This window comes from Mustela erminea, chromosome 4 (assembly GCF_009829155.1).
Source record: "Mustela erminea isolate mMusErm1 chromosome 4, mMusErm1.Pri, whole genome shotgun sequence".
Classification (NCBI taxonomy): Eukaryota; Metazoa; Chordata; class Mammalia; order Carnivora; family Mustelidae; genus Mustela; species Mustela erminea.
Genome location: NC_045617.1, coordinates 1,861,918 through 1,887,146, shown reverse-complemented (window position 1 = coordinate 1,887,146; position 25,229 = coordinate 1,861,918). Strand labels below are relative to the sequence as shown.

At 58.4% G+C, this 25,229-nt stretch overlaps 1 protein-coding gene, 1 long non-coding RNA gene and 1 pseudogene across 2 annotated transcripts; 2 read left to right on the top strand and 1 right to left on the bottom strand.

Annotated features, from left to right (window-relative positions):
• The first annotated feature begins 1,235 nt into the window (after positions 1–1,235).
• On the top strand, positions 1,236–6,018 carry LOC116587957. Its single transcript, XR_004284715.1, has 3 exons — positions 1,236–2,321; positions 3,485–3,810; positions 5,882–6,018. It is a non-coding gene; the product is annotated as an uncharacterized LOC116587957 (long non-coding RNA).
• A 3,812-nt stretch (positions 6,019–9,830) lies between these two features.
• On the top strand, positions 9,831–23,213 carry LOC116587950. Its single transcript, XM_032338486.1, has 2 exons — positions 9,831–9,913; positions 19,391–23,213. Exon 2 carries the CDS (start codon positions 21,602–21,604, stop codon positions 22,676–22,678), a length of 1,077 nt encoding a protein of 358 aa, XP_032194377.1. The 5' UTR covers positions 9,831–9,913; positions 19,391–21,601; the 3' UTR covers positions 22,679–23,213.
• LOC116587952 lies at positions 16,997–19,407 on the bottom strand (annotated as a pseudogene).
• Positions 23,214–25,229: the final 2,016 nt, after the last annotated feature.

Genomic DNA, 25,229 nt, shown 5'->3' with positions numbered 1-25,229 from the left:
TCAGCACTTCCGTCCAGAGGCATATGACCACGGACACCAAGCACCCACCTGGTGATGGAATTCAGCAGTACGGAGCTCCTGAGACCCAATCCCGTAGGAGTTTCTAATGGGTCATGGAGCTGGGAGCCCGGGAAGGGTGCGACATTAGACTGCTCACGCCTCTGGTACCATGAAGAGAGTTTCATTGAAATACGGACCATTATTCTCTCCTCCTCTAGTGTGTAAGCATCTGACACTTTCAAAGAGTGTCATTACAGGCAATCACCTTCCATTAGTTATTGTTCCCCACTGTCCCTGCAGTCGGCTTTACCACCAGCCCACTTGCTCAGCTCAGCAAGCCAGTGCAAGAAAAGACTCACTGACTTCCAAGAACAAACCAACAGAAATCAGAGTATAAGAAAAAAATTCTCACTCCATATTCCCAAAGCTGAACCCAGGAGTCGAAGCTAGTAATCCTTTCTGTGTGCTGGGGCAGGAGTGCCATGTGCTGCCAGCAAACCACACTGTGCCCTCCCTACTGACATCGCCCAAAAGACCGCTGGGTGTGTGTGTACACACACATGGACACACACACACCAAAACACTACCATCGCCTCCCTTCTCAGAGAACACACACATGTACACTACCACCACCACTACCACCAGTGCCACCACCACCACCCCTGTTACCACCATCACCACCATCACCACCATCAGCACCATCATCACCACTACCAGCATCCTCACCATCATCACCATCATCATCATCAATAACACCATCACCATCACCACCATCACCACCATCATCACCAAAACCACCATCACTATCATCACCACCATCATCATCACCATCACCACCGTCATCACCACCATCACCACCATCGTCACCAAAACCACCATCACTATCATCACCACCATCAGCATCACCATCACCACTGTCATCACCACCATCACCACCATCATCACCAAAACCACCATCACTGTCATCACCACCATCAGCATCACCATCACCACCACCATCATCACCATTATCACCACCACCACCATCACTACCATCACCACCATCATCACCATCACTATCATCATCACCGTCATCACCACCATCACCATCAGCATCACTATCATCACCACCATCATCACCATCACCACCATCATCACCACCATCACCACCATCGTCACCACTATCATCACCATCAGCATCACCATCACCACCATCACCATCACCACCATCATCACTACTATCAGCATCACCACCATCATCACCGTCATCACCACCATCACCATCACCATCACCATCACCATCATCACCATCACCACCGTCACCATCATATTGTCAATATCTCCACTACCTTGGGTTGTTTTTGCACTCATTCATTCAGCACTTATTCCTTTCACACACTGGCCTTCCCCCTTAATTCAGCATTAATTAACTGCTTCCTATAGGTATGCATCACTTTGCTGGGCTGTGGAGAGACAGAAATAAATAGCCCATAATCCCTGTTCTTAGGTCTCATAGACTGTAAGGGATATAAGGGACACAGAAAAATAAACTTAGCCTTACTGTAAAAATGCACTTTCCTATATAAGTCAGACTCTAGAAACCAGGGTAGCGAGCTCTGAAAGAGAGCTCCAGTGTTTAGACAAGGAGTGGTACTCCCTGGCTGAGGGAACAAAACCCAGCAAGCTGAGAAACACCCCTCCTCACCCCCACCCTCCAGCATGGATCTCGATGCCCCGGCAGAACACTCGTGGGGGCTGAGGTCTCATCACCAGGAAGGCGCCCACACTGAGATCGGGGCTGGCCTAGGTGTGTTCCTCAGGAGGTGGGTTTGGGAAGGTGCTGCTCATCACAGGGACTGGCCACCAGGTCCCAGGAAGCTTACGGAATTTCTAAGAATGTACCTAATGACACATTCCCCCGGGAGCTAATGGAATGCTCTTCGTCTAGCCACATCGGCATGAAATACCAGCCTCCCGACCACACTCGGCCTCCCTGCAGGGAAGGGGGGGTCTGGGAGTTCGTTCATCAGACCGTCGCAGAGACAGATTGGAAACGGATCGGCAGATCCGTCTCCAGGGTCACGAGGTCACGTGCAGAGCTCGTGTTAGTCAAGTGAACTTTTTCAGAAGAGTGTCTCCTTTTTGGAGCGGTCAACAAGGCTCCACCGTCCGTAGAAACCACGGCGCACCCCGAGCTCGGCTGTCCCTCTTCACCCGCAGGGTCACTGCACGCGGAAAGCCATGGCGGCACCTTCACAGCGGACAAAGAACAGTCTCAAAATGCCGTAATGGGCCCAAGTAATGCTCTTGACATGACAGGTGCCAGGAGCTCGTCTCTCTAGGTGAGTGAACCAAACTCCTGCACTGTTCCCCACACTAACCTCAGTGCTACGCGACCAGACCGACACGTCCAGATCTGCGTGGTACGGGGCTGAGTGAGAAAGACCAGCTGTCAAACGGGATGACTTGTCCGAACCTACCTATCCGGAACTGAGTGTGTGAGCGTGCCTGTGTCTGTGAGTGTGTATGTGCGTGTGGGTGTATGTGCGTGAGTGTGTGCACGTGCGTGAGTGTGTGCACGTGTGTGTGTGCATGTGTACAGAGCCTGCCTACCCAGAACTGAGTGTGAGTGTGTGAGTGTGTGTGCGCGAGAGCAGAGGACGGAACAGGAAGGAAGTCCTGTAAAGCGTGGATGACAGCTCTCTTGGTGGATGAAACTGGGTGTGGGGGGAGAGTTCTTGCTCCACGGCTGTTAAGAGTACAGGATTTTTTTTAAGATTTATGTGTGCATTTATTTCAGAGAGAGTGGGGGTGGGGTGGGGGAGGGGCAGCGGGAGAGAAGCTTCGGTGGACGCCCTGCAAACGCAGAGCCCAGCATGGGGCTCCATCTCTCCGCCCTGGGGTCACAACCTGAGCCGAAACCAAGAGTGCGATGCGGGGGCGCCTGGTGGCTCAGCGGGCCGGGCAGCTGCCTCCGGCTCAGGTCCTGATCCCGGGGTCCTGGGATCCAGCCCCCCGTCGGACTCCCTGCTCAGAAGGAAGCCTGCTTCCCCCTCTCCCACTCCCCCTGCCTGTGTTCCCTCTCTCGCTGGGTCTCCGCCAAATAAATAAATAAATAAAATCTTAAAAACAAAAACAACAACAACAAAAACAGTGGATGCTTAACTAAAGAGCCACCCAGGCACCCCCAGAGTATAGGATTTGGAGCCAGAGCAACCAGAGGTCAAATCCTGGTTCTGAAACCATCAAATTCGCTCTTCAACAGTCACTGCTTGAACCTTGATGCCCTCAGCTGTGAAACGTAAGTCACAAGAGCACCTCGCATGGACGTGTATTTGGGATCGGATGAGAAGTCCGTTACCATGTCCTACCTGCTCCGTAGTGGTTGCTAGGACTTCCTTTTTTTCCATTTTGGAAATAGAGACATGCATGCTTCTGGAAAAAGCTTTTTTTTTTTAAATCCACATCACTTAAGGCTGGGGTTTCTTGTCCTTTTCTCTTAAAGACAGTATAATCTAACACAGTATTTGGGACACTGGAGGTCAAGCAGAATGACACGGTTCCCGGAGCCTCGCACCACGGATGTCATCCGTGTCGTCAGCCCCAGAACGCAGGAAGCAGAGCGGCTCGATCTCTTCCGCGCTGGCTCCCGCCGTCCCTCTCCTGCCCTCTGCGTTCACCCAGACGCTGCTCAGAGCTGCCCCGACGGAGGAGCCAAGGGGGCATGGCTTCGGGAGATGCCCCCGCCTCGCAGAAAGCACTGCAGTGTCCACCCTGAGCGAGGCGCGCTGGCTCTGTGGGACGTGGGTGACCCCATGACGAGTGAAGAAGGTAAGATGCCAAGTGGCGGCCGGTTTGCCAGGTGACAAGGGGGCCCTTCCCCCGTCGGCCTCCGTGTCCGCACGCCCATCCCTCTAGCCTGCGGGGTGGGACGCTCTCCGACTCTTCCCAAAACACAGAAGCTTCCCCGGGGCTGAGAGCAGGGCTCGAAGCCACCGCGGCGCCCGTCACGTCACTAGGAGCATTTCACCGACAGTCTCCCGTGCCGGTTCACGACATCACAGCAATGACTGAAAATCTCGGCACCTGTGCTGAGCCATGAGTCTTACCTCCTGCTGTGAGTTTCCCCCTAAAATAACGGGAAGCCCAAGGGCATCTGCACTGCAGCCTAGACTCAGGACGGGAGCCTGACCCCCGCTCAGCGCAGGATGCCCCCTCCTCGCCTCTCCTAGGAAACGCGGGGACTTGGATGGGATTCACCGCCACTTATTGACCTTGCCGCTACCGGTGAGCTCCCGGGACAAAGGCCCTTGCTGGGAATCAAAACTGACACGCGTCAGCCTTGGCCTCAGCCGTGGTCTCAGCCGTATCCGCTTTGATAGACCCGGTAACCAGTGTGGGATCCTCTTCAGCAACTTTAGCCAGAAAATAAGAATCAGGCCTGTTCGTGGGGTGCACGGCTCGCTCCAAGGGCCAGCGATTGCATCACCTACATGGACGCGTGCAGACAAGAACCACAGATGTGGTTGAACACATAGCACGTGTGTATACTAAAATACCATTGGTGTATATTATTTTAAAATACGTAACAGCCACCTAGTATAGCATATTATATACAGCTACATTGTAGATGTTAGCTACACACATTTTAAAATCCGTGTTGGAATACTAGGGGCCTGGGGGTTATTTGCTGTCTAGACTTCAGGGGCCAGGAGGGGTGGACTGGGGACTCTCCTGGGCTAGGGGAATGGGTCACTTTGGTTGACTGTCATAGCTCCCATAGTGGCTCCTGACTTCCGTTACAAAGCAGAGGCGTCTCCCAGAGAGCGGGTAGGGGTGCATGTACCGTAGCAGAGAGGAACTGGGGTGGGAGCTTCTCTGGTCCCCACTAAGACCCGGGATGTGAGCAGGGCACAGTCAGGACGGAGGGTCAAACCCAAGACGGCTTCTGTCTCTAGAAGGAAGAGAGGAAAGGGGCTTGGGGTGGACATGTATGGGGGGTTCCGTGGGCCTGCTGCATGGGCCGCGCACCCCCGCAGGCCAGGGCGTTCTGCTCCGCACCAGCCGTGTCCCGCCCAGGTTGTCCCCGTGGGTCACGTCAGTGCTGGCAGCGTCCTGGCCGCCGTCCCAGGGAGCAGGACCCGTGACTCAGGCTCCCGTCGGCCAGCCCACTTTTCCTGCCCCTGTTTTACACCCCAAAACGTGTCCTTAGCGTCACCTGTGCTGGGACTGGGCACCAACATGGCTTGCAGACCTCACACTTCAAGTTATTTATAGGTTTTCATCACAGCCCTAAATAACACAGAAAATTATCACACATCACAGTTATTTGAAGCCACGAAAACGTTCTTTCAGCACTTTTTATTTGCAGCGAAGCCTTCAGGCTCCAAAGCCCAGCTCCTGTGTGGGGGTGTCCCTCTGCGGAGGGCCCTGGCTTCTTCAGCGTGTTGGTTCTCTCTCCCCCTTGTCTCTGAGGACCCCGGCTCCCCTGGGCCCCTCTCCTGAGGCAGCTCCATGGGTCCCCGAACGGAGAAGATCCCAGCTGCTCCAATCAGAATCACCTCCAGGTCATGTCATGAGAATCTGCTTCTCCCCGGGTCGGCTGCAGAAATGCTCTTCTTGTCTCTGCTTTTGTTTAAAGATTTTATTTATTTGACAGAGATCACAAGTAGGCAGAGAGGCAGGCAGAGAGAGAGGGGGGAAGCAGGCTCCCTGCTGAGCAGAGAGCCCGATGCGGGGCTCGATCCCAGGACCCTGGGATCATGACCTGAGCTGAAGGCAGAGGCTTAACCCACGGAGCCCCTGCTTTCCTGATTATAAAGTTACCTGATGCTAACGGGGCCTAAAGCATGAGTCATGTGCATGTGCTGACAATTTGTTACATTAACAGTTTTTCTTTAAGGGGAATCAGTACATAGTTCAAGACGTTGAGCTACAACGGGTACCGGGGCGGTCTGCCTCCCACTGCCATCCCCAGCCACCCACATTCCTTCCCTGGATGCGACCCACGGAGCCGGCTTCTCCTGCGTCTTTCAAGAGGTATTTTGGCATCCACAGATTCACTCACACAATTTCAGGATCTGCAAACTGCGCACAGCCTCGTGGTCTGAGCAGGATGGCATGCATGTGGCGAGCCCACCCCCGCGTTTCCGGCTCCTTGCGCCGCAGCACGCAGACCGGCCGCCCGCGCCGACCCCTCTCTGCCTTTCTGTCGCATCTGGAGCCCAGGGCCAGTCCCCAGCCCAGACCCGGGCCAACCCAACTCACCCAAGTCTCTGCGGACTTCACTCAAGGACAAGAGCACGTGAAGGTTCATTTTTCCTCTCGTTCTGAGATGCCCTGATGAACATTATTAACCGTCTGTTCCACCCGCAGAACCCCCCACACGGACTAGGAAGCGCCATGTTTTCTTTTCCGTCTTTTGTTCTGCCCCAGTTCAGGCTTCCTGGCATTTGTTCCCACGTGTACAGGTCCCCACGACCGTCTAAAGGCAGCGTCATTTAGCTCCAATTAGCTAAACCCAAAAGGGAATTTGAACTTTACTCAAAAGGATGCTAATGGACACATACCCCATGGGGAAAAGATACACACGCCCCAGTGCCCTTGAACCACTCGCTTCCATGCGCAGAAAACAGACGAATCTCAGAAGCGGAGCTCGCAGCGGAGGACACATGCCCCCAGGGCGCACGCGGCGGTCTCCCTCACAGACGGGACCAGATGGGCTGAGACGCACAGCCCAGGCGGGACGCTCTAAAGTAAAGCAAGAAATAACTCTCCCGGGGATGAGGTCAGCGCTTCCCTGGGGGCGGCTGGAGCGCTGGCCTCTCCCCAACACCCTGGGCGACAACCCTGGGTGATCACAGCACAGCTGTCCACATGTCCTGGAACATGTTCTACTTGTTATTTATTGATTTTTTATTATTGTGTCTAGTTGGCCACTGCGTAGGACGACATTAGGGTTTGATGCAGTGTTCGGTGGTCCGTGAGTTGTGTGCGACACCCAGCGCCCACCATCACACGTGCCCTCGTCATGCCCGTCACTGGGTCACCCCATCCCCCAACCCGGCTCCCCTCTGAAACCCTCAGTGTGTTCCCCGGGGTCCAGAGTCTCATGGCTTGTCTCCCTCTCTGATTTCTTCCCACTCGGTTTTCTGTCCCTTCCCCTGGGGTCCGCTGCGCTATTCCTTATGTTCCACAGATTTCAAAAGAAAAATACGGACACAGACGGAACCCCCAGCACCGGAGAGAGGATCCATGTAATCCCAAAGACACGTTGGCAAACGGGCAAGACGGATAAACGTAAGAATTTGTTAATATTGTTCTCAAGTTTTCCAGCATTTCACTTCCTAGGGGTTTGAATCGCTGTTCGGTTTTTGTTATCACAGAAAACTCTAATGTTGCGCCACACTCTCTTCAGGGCTGTTTGATCAGTAAGTCTCAAGGCCGTGGCGTTGCCTTCGGGCCTCCCCGCACACCGTGTAAAGAGGTTCCAGAATTCCACCGACTAAACAGTAAAAATCATCCGTGTGGGTATTTAAATCAGTCCCCTGGATTTCAAATCGAATGTTTCTTTGGGTCATAAAATGTCCACAACCTGGTTCAGGTGCCAGGAGACCTCGCGAAGGCGCCCACACGGCGGGGCCACCAGCCAGGTCACGGGGGTGCCACGACACGCCCTCCCCTGCAGTGACTCGAAGGCACTTCCGGTCCACACTCAGAAGCCGACGTGTCCTCATGAAACCAACACTGCTCGTTCGGGAAACACGCTGTGGGAAAATGGAGAAGCGAATGCTCACATCGACGGAGTTTGTTGCGGGAAGCCATGACCACGACCGACGCTGCCATCCAGGATCATGTCACAGCGAGGGTGGAGGAAACCGTCACTTTCCTCGGGGCGACGTGGGGACCGAGGGAAACCCCCACAGCAGGATGTGGTTTTGCCAAGACTGGAACAGGCTCATCGACCGTCGCTCTCCGTCGGCCCGGAGCCGGCACTAGCGGCGCCCGTGGACTTGCCCACCTCCGCGGCCCGTGGCTCCGCAGGGTCACTGTCTCACTGAAGCCACGCAGTTTCCGTTTGGCTACTGAATCCGTGCGGGAGAAGCGCCGCCACAGGTGATGACCTCCATGAAGGTCGCTTGTCGTCCCGGCAAGGACACGATGCCACAGCCACCGCACCCTGAGCACCGTCCCTTCCGCCCGAGGCCCTCTCGCCTTCCCCGTCTGCTTCCTCCCCAATAACCACGACCGCAGAGTTCAGCCCATTCTTGGGGGCGGAGGGAGGAAGGCTGGCAGCACAGGGACCCGCCTGCCTTGGAGACATGTCGGGACATTTGAAGACCTTCTTAGGACACGGAGCTATGCCTTAGGTGACCACCTCCTGACGGACAGCCGGGGCACCTGGGCCCAAGCAAACCCTCGGCTCCTATAAAGCTTGGAGGGACACCACGACCGCTCCCGCTCCGTCGGCCAGAACACATCCCAGGGCCCGATGCCAGCCTGCAGGGGCTTCCACATTGGCCCAACGACGGCGGGTATGTGCAGAACACCCCGTGGCTCCCGGGTGCTGTCACAGGAGCTCGCCACCCACCGCCGAACGTGGAACACCTCAACACAAGGCGAAATGACGCACGACAAAACCACAGACTTTGCAGGAGCTGCTCTCCCGTGGATCAGTGCAGACAAGGCTTCTCTCACGCACACGCTGAGTCCATGGGGACCATCTCCAGTTGGCCACCGGAAGGGAAGGCGCAGGAGCTCCTGGGGGGCTCAGTGGGTTAAAGCCTCTGCCTGCAGCTCAGGTCGTGATCTCAGGGTCCTGGGATCGAGCCCGCGTCGGGCTTTCTGCTCGGCAGGGAGCCTGCTTCCTCCTCTCTCTGCCCCTCCCCCCTCAACTTTTCCAGGTTTTCTCTCTTTCTCTCTCTCAAATAAATAAATAAATAAATAATCTTTCTTAAAAAGAGACGCGCATAGATCACGGAATGCACAGACGCCAAAGGAAATTCTTGAGTGTCAGAGTGGCCTTCGGGAACCCGACCTACCATTTGCAAAGCCGACCTTCCCTGTGACCCTCCTGGGCGCGGGGGGAGGGGTGGTGCCGCGTCACGTTCTGCTGAGAAATTACCCCCGGAACCCCACGTGACACTTGATTCTTTCCTTCGTTTTAATAAGGATTAGTCACTAATGCAGTGAGAACCTACATTTTATTCTATGTGTGAGGAAATAGATGTATTAGTCACTCTCCTGGTTTTATCTTTGAAGATAATGTCCCCAACCAAAACGCTTTACACCATTTATTTTGAATGTTTGGTGCCCCCATGTTAAGCAAATTCACTTTAAATGGATCACGAGGACCTTCTGAATAGGGCTTGGGTCTTAGGCTCAGAGACCAGGAGATTCAGGCTCGAAGGTCAGGGTCTGTGGCAGCTCGGTGGCTTCTGCGACTTTGGGCGTGTTGTCCGGCCTGGCTGTGGCGGAGCCCCTTGCCCACCTCTCCCTGACGGCAGCAAACACAACACGCAGCGTGGAGAAGTCTCAGAAAATGATAGGTTTCGCTATCAAGATTTCCAGGCCACCGAAGTCTGTGTTTAAAATCCTGCTTCGTCTCTTTATAATTTTATGTATTATTTTAGGTTTTCTAATTATAGTAAAGTTCACATAAGTAAATTAAGCAAGTGTGCTGAACCAAGGCAGCCTACACGTTTCGGACGATCGCTCCACCTGTTCTGGCTGGAATCCAGGCTGGGTTACATAAGAGGAGGAGGAACAAACGCAGAAGAATGTCATATTTGTGCAGGAAAATTAACCTGCGCGGAAGGGATATAATTAACTCTCCTCAAGGAGTTGCATCAGGTGCTGTAGAGACCAAGGAGAGGCAGGAGCCCCCATCTGCACACACGGCGAAGGGTCGCAGCCGGCCCTGCTCTCCGCTCGCGTCCTTGTCGCCTCGGCGTGAGTGTAGCGGAGGAGCCATTGAACGGGGTTGTTGCAAAAGAAAGAAAGAAGCGAGGGGGGAGGGAGGGGGGAGGGGGAGGGAGGGGGGAGGGGGAGGGAGGGGGAGGGAAGAGGGAGGCGGCGGCGGCTGCTTCACACTTACACCGCAGGAACGTTCCGGTACTTGGTACTTTTCCTTGTTTGAAATCCAATCCGTCAGTCCAGGTGTGACGTCTAGTGACGACAGCAGGTGCCGGTCACTTCTCAGGGACAGAAAACGTGTTTCCCCCCGAGTTCCGCTGGCCGGTAGGGCCGGGAGGCCCCGAGAAGGCGTTCTGTGTCTGGACGGGGGAGTCAGCAGGGCTATAAACCGCGCGGGAAGCCCTGTGTCAGGAGAGACCAGTTCTGGGTGGAGGAAGCCACGGAGACGAGGGAGCCCAGTGCGAGCGTGCGTGCGTCTGTGTAGGTGGGTTTGCAAGGCACGGTGTGGACAGCGTGAGTCGTGCTAGACGGACAGGAGTCGGAGATGAAGGGCAGAAGAGGGCAAAGGTCACGCGCGGGAACTCTGCGCATCGTTCTTGAACTGCGACGACACCCTCAGGTCAGTGTTAAAATGTGGGGTAAGGCCTGGCCCTCTCCGAGCTGGATGAGAGTTACGCACCCTCCCCGGAAAGTGCCCACATGCTCACACAGACGCACGACGCCCAGCACGCCCGTGTAGAGACTCATGTACCCACGAGCTGTCGAGCAGCTTAAGAGCTTTACTAGCTGGAGGGCCGTGGGGGAGGCCGCTCGCCGAGCCTCTCCCTCCAGTGGGAGAGCAGAGTGCAACCGGGAAGGGAAAATCGGGAGAAGGACCTCCTGATGGCCAAGAAACACCCTCCACACCACCACTACGAGAGAGGAATCCACCTTCGCCCTTCACCACCAGCCCCCCAGGACTCAGACTACACAAAAGGGGAAAAACAGGAAACCCCGGTGCTTCAGCTATAGCTCAGAGGAAACCTGAACCATCTTAAGGAGAATGGAAGCAGAAAAAATGCCATCTGCACCACGTCCGAACAACCAGAGGGCTGGACAGAACAGATCAGAAATACCGTGGAAACGGGGAACACCAGAGCCTCACATGGAGACCAGGAAGCGCCGCGTGGAGAGCCGGACTGGGTCTGGGCAGAAGCACGTCTCCAGGACCAGAGGGAAACCCCCTCTGGTCCTGGAGGGTGGCCCTCACCAGGAGAGAGCCGTGGGGCAGGGCTGTGGCTGGCGGCAGGAAGGGAGGGTAGTAAGGGAGACGAGCCGTCCTGCGCAGAAGGCAATGGTGTTGCCGTGGCAGGAGACCGGGTAAGCAGTGACGGGCTCTGGTCGTGCGGAAAGGCAGCCTGGCCTGCTGGTGACTCTGAGCAAAGACGCATTTACGAAGTCTGGTGTGGCACATCTCACGCAGGGGCAGACACGGCCGTGCCTCCTCACTCTCTCCCTTTGGCCTCAGGGACGATCCGGCCGCCCGCTGTCTGCTTCCTTTCCGGCTCATCCTCCAGCTCTCGTCTCGCCAGGGCTACACTCGCTGGACCTCATCCCCACGGCTCCTTCTGCGACCACACCTCCAGCCGGCCTTCCAAGGACCAACTCTCGAATCCTTCTCCCTCGCCAGCGGGACCTGTGCACACGACTGCTGCTCAGCGTTTCCTCGTGGACGTCATGACTCAGATTCAGTGCACTCAAGGCAGACGTGATAGACTTCACCCCCACGTGGTCATCTTCTGGGCTCTCCGTGCTGGCCCAGGGTCCCACCATCAGGGCAGTGCTGCTGACCAAACTGGGCCGACTCCAGCAGCCTCACCCCAATCTGTGCTCAGCACGTGCTAGTTATGCCCAAGTGCCACTGGGATTCACCCACTTTCCTCCATCTGTCCTGCTGCTCCTCTGGTCCAAGCTCCCTGTGCCCATCAGTCCTCCTCAAGGACACTGACCACCCCTGACTCCACATGGCTCTGCTTCCTTCTGACCCGCGCAGGGGTTCCAGCAAGAGTGACCATGGGGACTCCCTTCCTAACTTCAAGCTAGATGCTCAGCCACGCTCTTGGGTGTGATGGCCCCAGAGCCTAACTGGCGTAGCCCGCAGGGATTCTTTCAAGGTAGGGACACATTCCAAGACAATCCAATCAAGATTATTTAAATTAAATCCTGAGACTTTTAAAAACGTCTCAAGGAAGCAGACTTTTCTTCCCCACTGGCCAAGAAAACAGAGCTTGTACGCAGATGGCCATTTTGGAACAAACCTCCCCACCTCCTGTCTCCATCGGGAAGGGAGAGACGGCCTGGTAACAGAAACCGTTCCAAGAACCAGAGCCCAAAGTTAGAGACACAAACCAGGTCACACTATTTTAGCCTGGATCCAGTATCCCTGAAATGTATTTAGTGACCTTGGCTAATAATCTCACCACTTTGTTTTCTCAAAACAATTTGATTCGGGTTTTCTGTAAAATAGAGCAAAAGCATCCTAACTGTTACAGTTAACATACGGGTGATCGGAGATCATTACCCTATTGGCAAAAATTCGTCAAGTGTTCTGTTACTCATTGTTCTTATGGTAAAACCCAGACATTTTTAGTAGGGTCTCCGCGGCCCTGATCTCCTCCGTTTGCCTTTCCAGTCACATCCACACATCGCTCTCGGCACTCCGACCGCACAGAAGTCATCTCAGCTCCCTTACCACGTTCCTTCATACTGTAACATCTGTGGGCTTAACTTTTGGTCTTCAATGCTGTCACTTACCCATCACCACCCAGGTGACTCGTCTTTTCCTCCAGGGAGCTGGGCAACGTTAGATTCCTATGACATGCTTTATAGAGCCATGGCTCTTCCCCCCAAAATGCCTTCCACGGCTGGTAATTAAGTACTGCTCAGTTTGACTGTTTCATTGTCTGCCCCAGGTGGCAAGCTGTGTGAGTCCCCGGGAAGCTGTGTGAGTCCCAGGGAAGCTGTGTGAGTCCCCGGGAAGCTGTGTGAGTCCCAGGGAAGCTGTGTGAGTCCCAGGGAAGCTGTGTGAGGCCCCAGGGAGGTCTCCTGCTCACAGCTGCGTCCGTGACACCTACCACAGCGGCACATAGTAGGTGCTGAAAAGCGCCTGTTGGTGGATAGATGGATGGACGGACAGACAGACAGGTGGATGGACAGGTGGATGGATGATGGATCGATGGATGGATGGACGGACAGACAGGTGGATGGACAGGTGGATGGATGGTGGATGGATGGATGGATGGATGGATGGACGGAAGGGTGGATGGGTGGAAGGATGGACGGACAGACAGACAGGTGGATGGATGATGGATGGATAAATTGTCAATTAACTCTTGAGCTAGGAGTCAGGAACAGAGTGAGAGGTTTCTGACTTGAATTACTGGGTGGAGACGGAATCTTTCACGGAGCTACAGAGGAAGAGAACCTGGGCAAGGACGCAGCGTGCGCACGTTGCGATTGAAATAGTGGGAGGGAGAAACAAGTGAAATCAAGTTTGCGGACGCAGCCCACGTTCCCCACGACCCCCGAGTGATGTGGGTCGTGTCAGCCACAGTCGATAAGATCCATTCAGACAGTTGCAACCAGTCACGGCTTTCATTCCACAGACCGTAGATGCCCTCAAAATGCGTATCTTAATCCGTTTCCTAAACCTGCTTTGTCCCGCGCGCACGGCCCGGCTCCTGTCACGGGGTCCTCCTTTCTGAACACTCACTCGGCTTCAAAACCCTGCGTCCCGACCGTCACGGGTGACCCTTTCCTGCCCTCGGAACATAATTCTGCGTAATGCAGTGTGGACGTCAAGCACGTTTGCCAATGAGTTGCTAAGAAGAGTGTTTTCGCTCAAGACTGAGAAGGACAAATTGTAAAGCTCTGGCACTCGTGAGGCTGCGTGGGGCCCACGGCACGGAGACGGCGCGCGTTGGAGAGTGAAGGTGTAACTCGGAAATGAAACACCAGGGCCAGCGCGTCAGCGGCGTTTACCCCGCAGCCTGCATTCAGACGGCTTGAGTTCCCTTAGCCTTGGCACTGACCACTGTTTTCTGATTATTTAGAAATAAGTGATTACAAGGATGGATTATTTCAAATATTTTATATAATGAGAAAAATGTTTATTTTTTGTGAATTTTTCCATCTTTGAGATTTTGTTTTTCCTGGTAGGATATTCATCTTCGTGATGGTTGTTTTTTCTTCTTTTTCATTATTTTAAGATTTATTTATCTATTTTGAGAGTGTGCACACGCGCAGGTGGGGGGAGGGGCCGAGGGAGAGACAGAACCTCCAGCAGACCCCCCCCACCGAGCACGCAGCTCCGCGCCGGGCTCAGTCGCACGACCCTGAGATCATGACCTGAGCCGAAACCAAGTGCCGGACGCTTCGCCGACTCGGCCACCCAGGCGCCCTGGCTATGGTTGTTTTTGAATGTGAAACACAAAATATTATGTGACGCACGGTTACTCTTAAGTACAGTTCACGCTTATGTTTGTTAAACACAGACACAGAAAGCAGGAGTCTTTGACACATTAAAAAAATGGATACGGGAAAATAGAAAAACAATTCTTCCAAAGAATTCCACAGCTGCATCAGGGCCCGATCACTGCCCCTGCGACCCGGCCCCGTGAGCTCGCCGAAGAAGCCACACACGGAAACCGATGGGGAAAGCCCCCCGGAGTGAAAATACGTATGGAAAAGTGCGTCGCACACTTCCTTCTGGTTGCCGCACCGGGACCGGGAAGGGCCCAAAGAAGGGAGGGACCAAGCAAGCTGCTTCGTTCAGCCCCGCAAGGGCAGGGAAATGGGGCCGGGGCCCAGAGGCCGTGGTGGGGGAGGCTGAGAAGCGCACGCAGCGGTGGCGGAGGAGCCGGGCCGACGGCCGGCCGGATTGTAGGGCTGCGTGGGGACCGGCCGGACTGTAGGGCTGAGTGAGGACCCAGGAGCCCCCACGCTCCCCTCTTGCTCAGGAACAGGACCCCGTGACGGTACTTGTGCGGAGCACCCGGCATGCTGGAGGGCAGGACGGCTTCCCCAGCCTCCCTTGCAGCACGGGGCACCGGTGCAGAACCCAGACCAGCGGGGAGCAACCACAGGGGCCTCCTTGCAAGAAGGAGACCCCCTCCCACCTCCGTCCCACTGTCGGAAGCTGGAACGCCGGCTCCAGCTTGAGCGGTCCTAAGATGTCGGAGATGTCTAAGCAGCCGGCGCGGCAGCCCCGGGCGGTTCAAGGACACAGGTGTGTGCACGCGCATCCGTTGTAGCCGTGCCCAGCCCTAACTAGCTCATGACCTAAGCCCCGGAGCGCAGCTGGTTCCTGACGAGCTCGGCCCTCCAGGGTGCATCTGGGAAAGGGGCCCAGGGCTCCGTGCCGGGGAGCCCTCTCCTCGCTCGCTGACTTGACAAATGGGCTGAGACGTACACATGCCTGTGAACACAGACACGTGAACACACAATACACAGGTGAGCGTATGTGCACATGTGTGGACACAGGCAAGCACGTGCATACGTGTGAACACATGTGGGTGTGTGCGAGTGCACATACGTGTGCATGTGCACACTGTTCCTTACACCACGTCACTGTGAGCCTTAAGCACAAAGGGGACAGACACCTGCTGGTTCCAAGGGACCAGATTTCCTATCTAACCAATGAATTCTCACTGAGGGTCAGAAGCAAGCTGCGGTACCCGGAGGCTTCCTGACTATAGCCAGGACGGCGCTCACAGAGCAAGAGAAAGCGGAAGCTTAAAATAACTGTAGGTGCTCTGTGAGCCGTCTACACTCGGGGAGCAGTCTGCCAGGCAGAGGGATTTGGGTTGTGCAGGGGGGAGAGATATTTAAATTCTTTTCTTATTCTGAGTGCTGTAGAATCTCCCTTAGTACAGAAAGATAACAGCAAATGGGAGAGGCGCTGGTTCTAACGGGAATATTTATTAAGCTGAACAGCTTGCGCTGGTTCCCGGGCCCCGGAGAGATCTCTCTTCTCTGTAAATGGCAAGAACGCTGCTCTGTCGGCAAGTGGTGGAGAGGTAAACCAGGCAGAGAGCGACCAGGTAAATCTCTTCCCGATGGTCCCAAATCTGTCCCTGCATTTTGTAGGGCCGCCCCCCGCCCATGCACCACCACCGCCCTAAACCAGGGGCAGGGACGTGCTGAACGACCTTGGCGCCGTTCCAGGGTTACATCAGCCCCGACAAGTCTGACGTCAGCCGTGCCGCAGCTGAGAGCGGTTTTGTTTGAACCAACATCGGTTGTGCAAGGCAACGGTGAGAGATGATGCAAGGGTAGGTCGCGTGTCAGACGTAAGAGTGACGCGTTCATTGTGGGGAGGGGGCGCGCCGAGGCAGCTCCCTCTGTCCCATCTGCGGGGAGCCGTGCCACAGGCTCCCTGCGGACATGGGAGCCGGCGGGAATCACGGGGCGTCCCGGGGATCGGGGACACACAGAAAGGACTGTTGGGCATTGACCAGTATTCGCGACTGTAAGCCTCAGATCCCTTCTGCCAGGAAGATGTATTTTATACACACACAGGCACACACATGTGCACACACAGCACACAGACACACACGGGCACACAGGCACAGAGGCACACATGGGCACATATGGGCACGCGCAGGCCCACAGACACACACGGGCACGCGCAGGCATGTATGTGAAGCCGGCTGTTAATCATCTGCCAGCTCTGCCCGCCCGCCCCCGCCTCCCTCCTCTTCTCCCACACACACTCTTCCCTGATCTAAAAATAAATGTCCTGTATCAGAGCCGGGAGAAATCCTATCCAAGTTTCGAGGATCCGGGGTAAAGGGGCCATTGTCTTCCCTGGAAATCTTCCAGAGGCAGAAACACACCTACTCAGTCCTTGCGGAGCCTGCCCCGGGCACAAGGCTGGCCGGCCGCGGGCCGCGGGGCTTCAGGAAGATTCGGGCAGGAGGGCGCAGACGCCCAGAACCTGCTCTCAGAACTTCACGTCCAAGCCCTCGCCGGCCTCTCAGAGAGTTGGTCCGGAGCGGCTCGTGGATGCCACCGAAGCCAGAAACGTTGCTGGAGCCTCTCCTCTCCCCTTCTCTCCCCCTCCCCTCCCCTACCCCCCCCCCCCGCCCGTTGGGCCCTGCTCTGGGGCAGCTTGGGAGGCACCCGACGGAGCCGGTCTTCTGTCTGGACTCCCCCCAGACGGTATTATCCAGCAGCTGCACTCACTCGGTTTACCCAAAACCTCCCACAGTCTGCCTGTTTGTAGAAGGAAAACCCACCTTCAGAGATAAATCGCAGCCCACAGACGAGGGCGGCCTGGACGGCAGCGGACACCTGGTCTCGGCCGGCCTCACCCTGGCCACACGGCCGAAATTAAACACGTTCTGGGGAAATTTCAGAAGAACTTGGCAATGTTGCTGAGCCGAGCCCTTGTCACAGGGTGTGACCTCCCCCTCCGAGAGATGGCCGCAGTGGGACGCCAAACCCGGGGCCCCTTTACTCCACCAGGGCTTGCAGCCTGGGCCTGCTGCGTGCAGACCCCTGGGGCTCTCTCCGCCTCCACCATGCACACCAGGCCCAGGTTGGGGCCCGATGGGACTGGGGTGTCGCAGGCAGTAGGGAGCCCAGCGGGGGAGGGTGGCACCCCTTGCTGAGAGCCAGTGGGTGGGGTCAGGTGCCAGGAGCACCGGCAGGCACGGACAGGAAAGGTTGACCTTGGCCGGCGGTGCACTTCCTCTTTCTCTCGGCAGGGCCCCAGCCGGGGGCGCTTGGCCGCCGTCCGACAGGTGCAGAGGCAATCGGCAAAGTGCTCTCTTCCCAGACGCCGGCCCCTGTCTCAGCGGCACCTTGAGGGGGTGGGTGTGGCGACCCTCGGAGCCTAGAGGTCCGCGCTGGCATCGTGCAAGTCCCCCTCTCCTCCTGATCCTGGAGTCCATCCCCGGAACCTTGCTCCCAGCGAAAATGCAGAATGCGCTGGCGGGGTGGCAGATGTCGGCTCGCCGGGGTGGGGGTGGGGGGTGTCGGCTCGCCGGGGTGGGGGTGGGGGGTGTCGGCTCGCCCACACACAGCCACAGGTCCCCGCTGCGTCGCCAGGCATGACCTCGCGAGCTCCCGTCGCCTTCATGCTGCTCCACGATGTCACCTGTGGGGACCACGTGTCAGGGCTCCGTCGTGAGGTTTCCTTGCACGGACTGCCTCTCCCCTGCTCGGCAAAGGTGTTCTGACCACATCCTTCTGGGCTCGTCCAGGCAGGGGTGAACGGGGCACCAAGCCCTCCTGGTCTGGCAGAGGCAGAGGGCAGAGCATCGGCCGTGTCTGCCCTGCACCCCCCACCCCTGCGCCCCCTGCCCCCACCCCTGGGCCCCCGCTCCACGGCGGGCAAGGGGGAGCCCCAAACTCACCACTGCACTGGGTGTCTGCTCAGTGCAGGGGAAGGAATGGAAATCCAATGATGCCGAACACAGAAGTCACTCTGAACTCAAAAGGAGGCCACAGCAGCTCCTCCCAGGCTGTTCTCTCCGTCCGACTCACACTCGCCCGCCCCGACCAGGCTCCGGGCAGACGGAAGCTGTCCTCTGACGCTTCTCCGCGAGCCCTTCGTGCTCTGACATTCAGGGAGGGCATTTCAGGGTTTGGCCTTTCCCCATCCTGCCTCCTTCCTTTAATGGGTCCCAGGAGGGAGCATAAGCCTTGGGACGGCTGCTGTGTGGGGGACAGGCCAGGTCCCCCGACACCCACAGCCAGGGAAAGGTTTGCAGGGGCGCCCTGGAACACGCGAGCCGACCGACTGCTCCCGCTCAGCCCGAGCTCCCAGAAACTCTGAGCAACCTTGCCCAGAAGGGGAGAGAGACTCTTCAAAGCGCCATCCTGAAAAAAATACCCAAAGGAAATGCAGGGCTGGGATGAAGTTCAGAGAAACAGGCCACCTGTGCTCGCGGAAGGTTCAGAAAATGAACGAGGTGCTTCGAATCACCATCGGGTTGTTGGACGGTCTGACGGGAATTTGTAATTCAATCCAGCGATGCCGGCCTCGAGGACAGGGTGAGGAGCAGCTGTGGTTTCGGAAGAAATCGCGTTCGAAGCAATCCTCAAATGCAGCAAGGACCCAGAGGTCAGCGTCTCGTCGCCCCCACGGTGCATCAGGCGCACGTGAGACCCTACGGAGTCGAGACGACGCGACGCAGCTGATGCCCAGAGGGGAGAAGAGCCTGGCCGGAAACCGGGTGCGGCGGTCGCAGGAACGCGGCCTGCGTGCTCTCGGGGACACCACTGGAGTGATGGTGACTGCCCTTAGCCTGTGCGTGTGGCTCTGTGCTGGCTTCGTGGCCCAGGACAGGGTGGGCTGGTAGGCCGTGCCCTGACTCACTCGGTCGCTGGGGGGTCGCCCGTGGTCCTCCATCCCTGCCGAAAGGCCTCACGTAGACCCGGCTTTCCAAACTGGGGTTTTCCTTTTCTCTCTGTGATTTATTGTTTATTAAATGCTTGTTGTATCCGTCAGCTTGGGCCACCAGATGCTGCCGGCCGGGCACGGAGACAGCAGCAGAGACTCACGCAGGTCCCCGATCGAGAGGCCGGCTGCGCGGGTCAGGCGGACGGCCACCCCCTGCCTTCCTTACCCACGCGGGGTCTGGACGGAGCCGCCCTCGGGCTCTCCCTCTGCAAGGAAGCAACACGGCTGCGCCCGGGCCCACCGCGGGGCCACATGTGACCTTCATTTCTTCCCCCCACCTCCAAACCCAGCCACCATGCGGCAGAGGGAGCCGGAGGTTAGGGCTTCAGCACAGGAATCTGGGGGGACTGAAGCTTTTGTCTGTAAGACTGTGCGGAGTGAGTCACCGGAGTGACCTTGCGGGTTAGCCCGTCCCTCGTAAGGAGCTGAGCCGGTCCTTGTCCTCCGTTCACCGTTGTCTGGACGTAGCGTATGCTCCAGTAACAGCTTCGGGGGTACCACGGCTCCCGGCAAAGGGAGATGTTCCTGTGTTCGGACTCGTTTAAAGCTCGGCACAATCCTGCCTTCTTCCTTCCTGCCTTTTCCCGAGGGGGAAACTGAGGTGGGAAGCGCATTTCCACGGAAGGACCGTCTTCGGCAGTGGGGCCGGCTCCGGAATCCAGGGCTCCCAAGCAGGTTTGCTCCCCGGCGAGGCTTGGCCACGGTTATCTGACGTCTTGGCCGGGTCGCAGGGGTGGAGGCTGAGATCTGTGTGAGGGTGTGTCCTGCTCCTGCTCGGTCTCAGGAACAGAACGACCTCGCGCTCCGGGAGAGGCTCGTGAGCCCCGATCTGGGAGCCACCTGGAGTCAGGGCGGCGGCCACACTTCACCCCTGCCTGCTCCTCCTTCGCCCACCTGCAGGGCCGGGTGCCCCTGCTGGCCGCCTCACCAGGGGCTGGACATGCGCCAGCTTTCCGATTAACAAAGGGCCTTTGACGCTGGCTCCAAGACTGCAAATTCCAGCCGCATTCCCGAAGGATGAGACAACCCGCTCCAGTGACAGCCTTGGCACCCGCCGGACCACAGGTCCTGGGACCAGGAGCCGAGCCACGGGTCCACGAGGCTGCTTGGGGTCCTCTGCTGCGTCCGTGTCCCTACCGCTTCTTTGAGCAGCCTGGTCACAGACTCAGTCGTCCCACGTCCCCCACCCCCCACCTCTGTGGTCTCCCTGGGCCCCCTCCATGCCATGGCGTCCATACCATCTCCAAGGCTGATTTTCAAGCCACACCTGCCGTCCACACCATTCTCATACCTTCCTGCACTGCCTCCCGGTGCGTCTGCCCAAGTTGGACTCCTACCCCGTCAGCAGTCATGCCCCACCGGACGCCCCCCCGGCTTGCCCACTTTCTCAGCTCAAGAGCCTGGAGGCCCCTGAGCTCCACTCCCGGCGCCCACTGCCCACCGCCCTCTCCCCAGCCCACACCACGGCTGCACCCCGAGCCCCAGCACCTGGCGCTGGACGGCCACACGGGTCTGCCGCAGCTCTCTGCGCAGAGTATCCGTCCCATACTGGCCCGAGGTAGGAACCAGAGATCAGACGCCGCCACTTCCCTGCTCGTCAGCGAGGGCTCCCTACCTCCCTGGGGCTAAGACCCCTCGCTGCCGGCTCCCCCCGCCCAGCGCACGGACCTGTCCCAGGCAGCACGTCCACACCGGGTGTCCGTGGTTGAGCCCGACAAGCCTTCCCTGCCTCTTGCTGCTGTACCACGGTTCCCTCCCGAGGGTCTCGTCCCCCCCCCCGCCGACATCGTGTCCCCACGCAGGCTCCTCCGCTCTCCACCAGCCTGTCCCCATCGTGCTCCGCTCCTGATGTCCCCGGACCGTGAGAAAGCAGAGCCTGAGAGAGAGGAGGACCCAGGCGGGGATCAGGAGACCATCCCATCGGCCCGTCCACACCCGCAGGATTGTTCAGCCTTAACGGGGGAAGATCCTGTCTCCAGCTGCAGCACCGGTGAACCTTGAGGACACCGTGCCAAGAGCACTAGCCAGACCCAGAGGACACGCGCTGAATGACTCCAGTCCCATGAAGCACCTCGAGGAGTCAGGTCCTGAGACACAGCAAGAGAACGGCGCAGGCCTGGGGCTGGCGAACGGCAGGAAGGGGAGGTGGTGGCCGGTGACAGCTGCCATCGGGCCACGAGGGTTCTGGAGTTGAGCGGCGCGGACAGTCGCACGGCTGTGTGCGTGAAAACGGTTCCATGCCAGACGCGCTGTACACACATGCGCGTGCACATGCACACTCTGGGTGGCCCCGGGTGGGCCCACGCCCTCTGGGCCGGCCGGCACAGTCCCGGCCTGTTGGGGTCTCCGTGCAGCAGGATCCCGTTGCCCCCACCCCGCGGTCCGCCCCCCGCGACTGGAGTGAAGCCGGTGCTCGGCTGGTTTGCCTTCAGCAGGGCTCCGTGTCCAGGTCACCGACAGCGTCTCCCGATCGGGCTCCTTCCTCTGCGTGTCCCAGAGCAGACTCGGGGCCCCAGCGCTCACCCCTGTTGCCATGGCATCCCGGCTCTGGCACATTTACATACGCTGACCACAGCGCCGGAGACGCGCCATTGTCCCCTCACGGCCCCTTCTGAGCCCTCCAGGGTCCAAGGGCGAGGCCGGGGTCGGCGCTCAAGACCTCGATGGACCCACAAACGTCTGCTCCGGCTGCGAAGACGCTGGTGGGGCTGTTTCCAGAAGGAGACTGAGCCGCCTCTGCTTGTCGGGTTTGGAGACAATCATTCATCTCGCCTGCGGAGGGAGAAACTGCTATTTTTGCCTCCGCAGATGCCGTCAGAGAGCAGCACTGGGAGCGGGGAAGCAGCGCGGGACGGCCGGCTCTCCCGCGGAGGCTGGGCGCAGGGCTCTGCGGCCTCTGTGCAACGAGCCAGACGCCGGATGCCGCAGCCCCAGGCAGAGGCTCCCTCTGGTCACCGTCACTCGTACCTGGGCTTTCTTGCTGCTCCCAGAGACGCAGCTGTCCCCAGAAGACTGTCCTTCCGTGCGCGGCTTCTCGCCTGGCCCTTCTCCACCCCCGCCTCTTGTCCTCCGGGAAGCGGGAACGGGAGAAAGCCCGGACAGGCGAGTCCGTGCTTCCGCGGTCTGCTGGTGCTGTGCTCCCCACCGCGGCCCCGCATGGCCGCCGGGTCTGGAGGAAGGCGGGGTCCTGGCCGCAGGGTTCCCGGGAGGCAGGGCTGGCGGGGAACAGGGAGACCCAGGAGCGACCGCAAGTCAAGGGCACCAGGGACGGCGATCTGGGGCCCCAGAGGACGCGCGGTCCCCGGGGAAACACTCCGTCCATCACGGAGAAGCTGACCGCCTGAGGGGATGCGCGTGTCAAGTCAAATTTCCAAACACAAGTGGACGACTGTCTGGCCGGCCGGAGCCCCGACGAGGCCCGTGTGCCCCTGCTGTCCCCAGGCCACAGCTCCCCGTCCCGAGCCCCCTCGCAGGGCCCAGTGGAAGCCGGGTCACATGAGAAGTCCCTCTCCTGGGCACGTTTTTCAAACACAACATGTTCTCCAGAAAACATGTCCATGGGAATGTGTTGTCAGGACGACTGTGAAGCCGAGAGAGCGGGGGCTGGGGGTGGCTGAGCAAGGACCACAGTCGGGTCGTGGACACTACAGAGGCTCCCCTCCATCCCGCTGGACAGAGCACAGGTAGCCCCCTCCAGCGGGTCCTCCAGGGTCTCGGGGCCCGCGGGAAGGGGTCTGCTTCCTCCTGTCCTCCTGGGCGCCGGGCTGGACTCCCCCATCCAAGGAGCAAAGACAGGCAGGGGCTGGCAGAACCCAGGGCGCACCTGTCTTGAGCTTAGGCCTATGGTTAAGTAAAGCCCAGGAGGCCAGGAGCCCCCACCCGCCTCTCAAGGAGGCAGGACCAGGACCGCTGTGGGAATGTGCTGAGGCCCCTTGCAGGTGTTGGTGGGGAAGCCAGAACCTTCCTGACCCCACAGGGTCCAGTGAGCGGTCTGGGTCCCTCCATCTAGGACGTGCGCACACCAGACACTGAGCCGTGAGGGCCGCCTGCCTGGGAGTCCCAAGCGCCCTCCTCTCTGTCTCATCTGCCCGTGGACGTGGCCCTCGCCCACCGACGTGGCAAGAAGGGGACGCAGTGACCACAGCCCAAGGTGAGGAAACGGACCTTCTCCCTCTCCCAAGGGCTGGGGTGAGACTCCCCGGCCTCAGACACCTTGGGTGCTTCAGGTCCGCAGGTCCTGGGCCTGCCCATGGGATGCCCACACCCCCAGACACTGCACGGTTCGTGGCTACGCTTGTCTTAGTCCTGTGCCCCAGGAGGGCGGCCAGTGCCCCTGCACTGATGAAACTCCGATCACACAAGCGGAGGCACGGACGAGGAGCCTGTTCTCGCGGCCGCGGCGCTTGTGGTGTCCATTCTCCTGCCCCAGCGGAAGACACACGGGACCGGAGGCTCAGCCTAACCTCGCGGCTGTGGCTCCTTCTCCGGAATGCACGGGGCTGCGTGTAGAGGTAGGGGGCTCTGGCCTTCCCCCCGCTGAAACACGGCTCCCCTGCGCTGGGGCCTCCAGCCCTGTGGGGTGTCTTGTCCCCCTGCTCACTGCCCCTAGGGCAGAAATCCAGGAGCACAAGTGACCCAGAGCCATGACCTTCCACTCCAGGCTGTAGCCTGACCTCAGACGTGACCCCAGGCTCTGAAGAGGCCCGGAAGGATCCCAGGAGGCCTCGGGGTGAGCTGCTCTCTACTGCAAACAAAACAAAACAAAAAACCAGAAGAAAAACCAAGCCTCAGCAGATACGGGTACTGACTCACGTCTGAGAGGCTCAGAGCACTCAAGGTCTGAGCAGAAGCCCATCTGACAGCTGATATTAAACATGGACCGTTTTTCTGACATGGCCCTCTCTCTGGGGGCTCCCGTGGAACCCGAGCAGCCAACACAAAACCGGTCAGGAAGGGAACCACCCATTCTTGGAAACGGACCGTGACGTTGAGACCAGGTCTGTTTGTACGTTTCTCGGAGTCCGTGACCCCACGGCGTGTTCCGACACCGCAGACCCGGGCGGTCACAGCGCACTGGTCACAGACCACTGCAGTCACAGCGCGGTCAATGTTCCGTCCAGCCTGCTCTACGGGGAAGAGAATAAAATCAACAGTGAAAATAGTGACTCTGTCTCCGATCTTCAGGGAGAAGAAAATGGAAGAATCCCAGACACTGAGGTCCCGACTGGGTTGGAGAACTTGGAAAACAGCAAGGCCGTTCCTCGTCTGTCCCGCCGTCCGTCTGTCCTGCCATCCGTCTGTCCTGCCGTTCCTCTTCTGTCCAGCCGTCTGTCTGTCCTGCCGTCCGTCTGTCCTGCCGTCCATCTGTCCTGCCGTTCCTCTTCTGTCCAGCCGTCCGTCTGTCCTGCCGTCCGTCTGTCCTGCCGTTCCTCTTCTGTCCAGCCGTCCGTCTGTCCTGCCGTCCGTCTGTCCTGCCGTCCGTCTGTCCTGCCGTTCCTCGTCTGTCCTGCTGTCCGTCTGTCCTGCCGGCGTGCGCGGCAACACCTCCGTGCGCCAGACTCTGGAAGAGGATAGGGCGGAGGGCTTGCACTCCGAGGCGGCCGTCCGAGGGCCGGGGAGGGAGGGAGGCACGCAGACACTTGCGATAGGAAACAAACCGCGCGCGCTCTCTGAGCCGTGGCGTTTGCTCCCAGCTCCCGCCCAAGGACTTTCCTAGAGTAGCTCATTTGATCCTCAGAAGGTAGGAAGAATCGTGAGACCCCGCGGTGCAGTGGGGCATGGGGCCCAGCGAGATGCAGCCGCGGGACCTGCCCTGTGTCTCCAGGAGTCCGAGGGGCTGAATTCAATCCTAGATGCCTGACCCAGCACCACGTCCCTCCCCTAAACC

Excerpts from the sequence above, each read along its gene's own strand:
- LOC116587950 (XM_032338486.1), top strand. The coding sequence starts at position 21,602 with ATGCGCGTGCACATGCACACTCTGGGTGGCCCCGGGTGGGCCCACGCC.